The 7,340-nt window shown below is 31.0% G+C and overlaps 1 protein-coding gene across 2 annotated transcripts; it reads left to right on the top strand.

Annotated features, from left to right (window-relative positions):
• The first annotated feature begins 486 nt into the window (after nucleotides 1–486).
• Nucleotides 487–4,479, top strand: LOC142222207 (uncharacterized). Of its 2 annotated transcripts, XM_075292223.1 has the most exons (5): nucleotides 487–907; nucleotides 1,004–1,078; nucleotides 1,137–1,290; nucleotides 3,933–4,137; nucleotides 4,208–4,479. In XM_075292223.1, the coding sequence occupies exons 1-5, from the start codon at nucleotides 568–570 to the stop codon at nucleotides 4,424–4,426; spliced, it is 993 nt and encodes a 330-aa protein (XP_075148338.1). In that variant the 5' UTR covers nucleotides 487–567; the 3' UTR covers nucleotides 4,427–4,479. The 2 variants fall into 2 exon arrangements, with proteins under 2 accessions (XP_075148338.1, XP_075148337.1); XM_075292222.1 differs by having other exon boundaries at nucleotides 488–1,078.
• The last annotated feature ends 2,861 nt before the right edge of the window (nucleotides 4,480–7,340 follow it).

Genomic DNA, 7,340 nt, shown 5'->3' with positions numbered 1-7,340 from the left:
AAACTGTGATTGATACTATCGTGATTGAAGACATTTCAATTAAAAAATTAGTTGGATCAACTAATTTCATGATTGAATCAGAAAAAAATATTTTGTGTATATGCAAGGCGGGCATGCTAACCATTGCACCATGATGGCTTCCATGCATATATAGCATATTGGTCCATGATAGGCGCCATTTAAATCGATTAAGAACTAAAGTGGCTTATTAATTTAGATTAAATATCTGTGTGAATGACACACTTTATTTTAGTTTTCTATCATCAGTTTTGTATTGATTTTTCTGATTTTAAATTAAAAAATTTAAGACATTCACAAATATTATTGATTTTTAACGACACAAACAGCAATGCACTATGTTGGCAGAGACATCTAGCGTTTCAGTTTTGCAATGACAAAGCTGCATCTAATATGAATAATCTTTGCAATAATATTTAATGTGAGTCATCCTGTGAGTACATCTTAGAAGACACGTGGCAACACTAAATATATTTTACACAGGGGATTTTTTGGATTTTCATTTTCATAACTTCTAGTTCTTTGTTTTTATTTGAGGCGTTCTCTAAAATGTCGGAAGATCAATTTAAATTCTTTCTAAAGATCAAAGATCTTACAAATTACGAGAAGAGGAAAATTTTCATTGAACGTCCACGATTAACGGGTCTATACAACGTTAACTACGAAGATTTCTTTCCCTCCGATACGATTATGTATCATTTCAAATCTCAAGACCAAATCGTCTATCCATTAGATTTGAATGGCACATCCGAATTCTTTCTTAAGCATCGAACGCAAGAACAATTCTTTCATACTCTTATGCATACGATGCTTGGTGGAACATCAATGTTCGCTGAAGAAAAAGAAGATCATGCGGCTGATATAGAATTAACAAATGTTTATTCTCGAGGTAGTGTACTCAAAGATATTATGGAATTTTGTTATAGAAAGGAAAATTTTAATATTCTGGTCTCACGTTGCAATGGCCAATTATTTATTGTGCCAGAGCCCGAAACGGAAGAGGAGTTCGATTGCAGAAAAGTTTTCTATTATCACATGCGTTTGGCCGAGTTAGTCTTCGGTACGTAAGCATTATCCTGCATTTCGATGCTTTTTCAATTAATAACTTATTTTTATAGAGGCTTCTGATTCATGTGATCAAGATGGAAGAAAGCATTACGACGATAATATATTTCAAGTATTGACTCACCAAACTTCTATAGGACGCTTCAAACTGCATTATGTGTGTAGAACACAAGGTATAATTGCGGACAGACGAGATTGCTTGAAAATGTAAGATTCAATATTTTTTTATACATTCTATTCCCAAATGTAAAAGAACCAAGAATACGCAAACGGAAACTTTTGTTTTCCATATTAGAAAAAGGCCATTATTATTAGGTGTATATAGTCGGAGTGGGATTCATAGTCTGATTACTTTATTTTTTACAAAATTTGATGCAATAAATTTTGACAAAAAGTTCTATAGATTGAAAATTTCTACAAAATTTTCTACAGACAGAAAATTAAAAAAAAAAAATTACATTTCCATATTTTTACAAAAGATTCTATAGACAAATTTAAGACCAAAAAATTTTTAAAAATTAAAAAAAAAATTAAAAAAAAATTATTTTACAACAGAAAAGATTTAAAAGTTTTTCTATAGATAGAATATTTTTATAAAAAATTAAAATAATTTATAAAATTTTCTATAGACAGAAAATTTTAATAAATTTTCTATAGACCGAAAATTTTTATAAAATTTTCTATAGACAAAAAATTTTAATAAATTTTCTATAGACAGAAAATTTTTCTGAAATTTTCTACAGACTGAAAATTTTTACAAAATTTTCTATAGACAGATAATTTTTGCAAAATTTTCTATAGACAGATAATTTTTGCACAATTTTCTACAGACAGAAAATTGTTTGCAAAATTTTTTATAGGCAGAAAGATTTTACAAAATATTTCATGTTAGCCTGATACTGAAACAGGCGATTAACGTCGAAATGCATGATAACTTAATTTATAATTAATTATTACTCGAGCCTTATGAACAAAGTAGATTAAGGAACTTGATCAATGGAACCATTGAAAAGAAAACGCCAGATACAAATCTATACAAGCCTAGACTGTACATGTTTCAGTTCGGGTGAATGAATTTTTCCACAGTCTTTAGTATAGATCTGGCTGGAATAGATAATTCAATTTTGGGCCCCTTATGCTAACTCCTTATGGAGAAAACATTTGGGACTTTTCCTCATACAAAGGGGAATTTTCCTCTTTTTCATATAGCTACAAATTATAAATTAAGTATTTTACAAAATTTTTAATATACAGCAAATTTTGACAACGTTTTCTATGGACGGAATATATTTTTTTACAAAATTTTCTATAGACACAGAGATTTAAAAATTTTGTCAAGAGACAGAAAATATTCTTTTGAGGGGAAATTTTTACAAAATGTTGTATAGTTTGAAAATTATTACAAAATTTTCTATACACAGATTTAAAAATTAGTTTTTTTTTACGAGATCTTCTATAGACGACATTTTTACAAAATCTTCTATGGACAGACAGATTTTGTAAAGATTTTCTATAGACACAAACTTTTTACAAAATTTTCTATATACAGAAAATTTTGACAAAAGTTCTATAGACAGAAAATTTTTAAAAAATTTGCTATAGACAGAAAATTTTTACATTTTTACAACGAAAAAAATATATAAAAGATTTTTTTTTTATAATTTTCTTTAGACAGAAAATTTTTATATAATTTTCTTTAGACAGAAATTGTATACAATTTTCTATAGAGAACATTTTTTCCAAAATTTTCTTTAGAAAGAAAATTTTAATAAAAATTTATGGGCAAACATTTTTATAAAATTTTCTATAGACACAAAATGTTTAGAAAATTTTCTATAGCCAGAATTTTTCTATAGACAGGAAATTTCTATAAAATCTTCTATATACAGAAAGATTTTACTAAATTTTCTATAGATATAATTTTTTTACAACATTTTCTATACATAAAATCTTTTTTTACAAAATTTTCTATAGACAGAAAGATTCTACAAAATTTTTCTGTAGATAGAAATTTTTTTACAAAATTTTCTATAGACAGAAAATTTTTATAAAATTTTCTATAGACAGAAAATTTTTATAAAATTTTCTATAGAAAGGAAATATATTTTTTATAAAATTTTCTATATATTTTTTATAAAATTTTCGATAGATAGACATTTTTTTACAAAATTTTCTATAGACAGTAAGATTTTACAAAACTTTCGATACATGGACATTTTTTTTACAAAATTTTCTATAAAAGAAAATATATTTTTTACAAAAATTTTCTTTAGACAGAAAGGTTTTATTTATTTATTTATTTATTTTTCACAAAATTTTCTATAGATAGAAAGATTTTACAAAATTTTCTATAGACAGACAATTTTTACAAATTTTTCTATAGGCAGAAAATTTTTATAAAATTTTCCATAGATAGAAAAATTTTATAGACAAAAAAAATTTACAAAATTTTCTATAGACAGAAACTGTTTTACAAAATTTTTTATAGAGAAAAATTTTCTATAGACAGAATTTTTTTTACAAAATTTTTTATGCAGAAAGATTTTACAAATTTTTCAATAGAAAGAAAATGTTTAGATAAATTTAAAAATTTTATAAAAATAGACCGGACATTTTCACAAACTTTTGAGTTCTGCCCGATCCTGTGTTTAGCTCAATGGCAAGGGGGACCATCTTTTAACAGTTTTTTCCGAAGCACGTGCTACCTCGAAATTTCACAATAATATCTATATCTACCGGCCTTTAGTTGGCCAACAATCTCTTAAAGTAATATGAGAGGGTAGTCTTCATAATATCTCCTAAGATGATTGTTAAAGTCCAGTATTATTTTTCGATTGTACTTCTTTTAGAAATAATTTGCAAACCCTGAATAGACAGAGATTTGTTGCAGTGAAACAATTGTGGGCAAAAATGAAGGACAATGAGCTACGACTATTGAAATTTTGGCTTCAGGGATATTTATCGAATATAAAAGATCTGTATATAGCCTACAAGGATTCCGATGGAGTTGTTAGAGAACCAATGGAACATATTCATTTACGTGATATACCTAAGGTAACGAAAGTGTTCATTTTAAGAAGGCAAAGTTCCACATATAAATTCTATTTGCTTTGTGACTTTTCAGAAATGTTCCTGGAAACCTCATGTTTGTACTGCATTTCTTTTGGATATTCTTAATAAGATTGAACGATTAATGGATACCGTAGATTCTTTAGAAACAGTTTATAGATTTAGTTTTAATGCTAAGCACAAAACAGTTTTCTACAAAATTTACGAAGGAAAATCTCAATATTCATTCATTCCAAATGATTATGCGGATTTTATACAAGGAAGATTTTTATGAAAACAATTTGCATGACAGATATGAAATAAAAATAAAAATTTAATATGATAGTACGTAATGTTGAACAACTTATCGGAATCTTCCGAACATATCTAGAATATATGTAAAAAAAAAAAAAACATTTTGGTGTTTGGTCGAAGCATGGATCGAAACCAGGACCCTTAGTATGCAAGGCGGACGTACCAGCCACTGCTCCCCGGTGCCCAACTAAATGTATGATTCTGTTTAATCGACTCGTGGGCGCCGCAAACTATGCTATATAAATTTAACTTAAAACGATAATTGTCTATTGATGACAATAACAGCTACGTGGGCCAGTGGGGATAGTTACAAATTACAAATTACATGGTCCGCGGTTCGATTCTCCGTGCAGGCGAAAGGTAAAATTAAAAAAAAAAAACAAATTATAGAATCGAATAATTTCTTCTACATTGTTTGTATTACAGAAAAGGGTGCTAAGAAAACAAGTATATACGGCCGTAAGTTCGGCCAGGCCGAAGATTATGTACCCTCCACCATGGATTGCGTAGAAACTTCTACTGAAGACTGTCATCCACAATCGAATTACTTGGGTTGCGGTAACACTTGCCAATGGCAGGGTATCTTAAAACTTCCTAACACCGTAATATATACCACATAGTCCATACGTGGTATATATTAAACTAAAAAAGGCCGATTAAATACGTATATAATTAAGTTTAAAGTTTCTAAATAAAATTTTGACAAAATAACATTTTCGCAACATTTTCTATAGAAGTAAAATTTTGACAAAATTTTCTATAGAAATAAAATTTTGACAAAATTTTCTATAGAAATAAAATTTTGACAAAATTTTCTATAGAAATAAAATTTTGACAAAATTTTCTATAGAAATAAAATTTTGACAACATTTTCTATAGATATAACATTTTGACAATGTTTTCTATAAAAATAAAATTTTTGTAGATTATTTTTGGCTCGAGTGGCAATCATGAATATGAACCGATATGGACCAATTTTTGTGTGATTGGAGATCGGCTATATATAACTATAGACCGATATGGACCAATTTTGGCATGGATATTAGCGGCCTTATACTAACACCACGTTGCAAATTTCAACCGGATCGGACGAATTTTGCTCTTCCAAGAGTCTCCGGAGATCAAATCTGGGGAACGGTTTATATGGGGGCTATATATAATTATGGACCGATATGGACCACATCTTGCGTGTTTGTTAGAGACCACATTCTAACACCATGTTCCAAATTTCATCCGGATCGGATGAATTTTGCTCCTCCAAGAGGCTCCGGAGGACAAATCTGGGAATCGATTTATATGGGGGCTATATATAATTATGGACCGATATGGACCAATTTTTGCATGGTTGTTAGAGACCATATACTAACACCATGTACCAAATTTCAGCCGGATCGGATGAAATTTGCTTCTCTTAGAGCAATCGCAAGCCAAATTTGGGGGTCCGTTTATATGGGGGCTATACGTAAAAGTGGACCGATATGGACCAATTTTTGCATGGTTGTTAGAGACCGTATACCAACACCATGTACCAAATTTCAGCCGGATCGGATGAAATTTGCTTCTCTTAGAGCAATCGCAAGCCAAATTTGAGGCTCCGTTTATATGGGGGCTATACGTAAAAGTGGACCGATATGGCCCATTTGCAATACCATCCGACCTACATTAATAACAACTACTTGTGCCAATTTTCAAGTCGATAGCTTGTTTCGTTCGGAGGTTAGCGTGATTTCAACGGACGGACGGACGGAGGGACGGACGGACATGCTCAGATCGACTCAGAATTTCACCACGAACCAGAATATATGTATATACTTTATGGGGTCTTAGAGCAATATTTCGATGTGTTACAAACGGAATGACAAAGTTAATATACCCCCATCCTATGGTGGAGGGTATAAAAGAAGGATGTGAGGGAAAATGCAATTAGCCAGAAAAAATTGTTTTTTTTGAATTAGTCTTTATGAAATTGTTTCTAAAGGGTGGTTAAATTGTAAGGGCCGATGTTGAATGTGAACCACACCTAAACGCCAAGTTTTTTTTGAGTTTTATTTGACATTTCTCTATTTCAGACTTACTCAATTTGAACCATGGAGAAATAAACAATCCAACAACGTGTTAAAGTTATCCAGACTTATTATGATGTGGATGATCAATTTTCGAAGAAAATCATCTTCAGTGATGAGGCTCATTTTCACCTCAGTGGATTCGTCAATAAACAGAATTGCCGCATTTGGGCGAATGAGAATCCAAGAGTGATTGTCGAAAAACCAATGCACCCACAAAGAGTGACTGTTTGGTGCGGTTTATGGTCTGGCGGCATCATTGGGCCGTATTTTTTTCCAAAATGAGGCCGATCAGGCAGTTACTGTGAATGGTATTCGCTATCGTGAGATGATAACGAACTTTTTATGGCCCGAATTGGAAGATATGGATGTGGACGATATGTGGTTTCAGCAGGACGGGCCACTTGCCACACAGCTAACGAAACAATGGCTCTTTTGCGCAACAAATTCAATGGCCGTGTTATCTCACGTAATGGCGATGTCAATTAGCCGGCAAGATCATGCGATTTGACACCGTTGGACTTTTTTCTTTGGAGTTATTTGAAAGAAAAGGTGTACGTCGATAAGCCAGCAACAATTCAAGGGCTAAGGGATGAGATAATACGGCACATTAACGGCATAGAACCTCCATTATGCCTCAGCGTCATCGAAAATTTGGACCATCGGATGGAGGTGCGCCACCGAGGTCGCGGCGCCCATTTGGCCGATATTTTGTTCCATACATAATTGAGTAATACCAATATATCATAATAAAATAAAATTACAATAATTTCCTAAATAGTTTGTGTTTTATTCAAAATCAACATCGGCCCTTGAAATTTTAACCACCCT

The sequence above is a fragment of the Haematobia irritans genome, chromosome 1 (genome assembly GCF_050003625.1).
Source record: "Haematobia irritans isolate KBUSLIRL chromosome 1, ASM5000362v1, whole genome shotgun sequence".
Taxonomy (NCBI): domain Eukaryota; kingdom Metazoa; phylum Arthropoda; class Insecta; order Diptera; family Muscidae; genus Haematobia; species Haematobia irritans.
The sequence above is the reverse complement of the archived record's forward strand: the minus strand, read 5'-3'. Positions and strand labels throughout refer to the sequence as shown.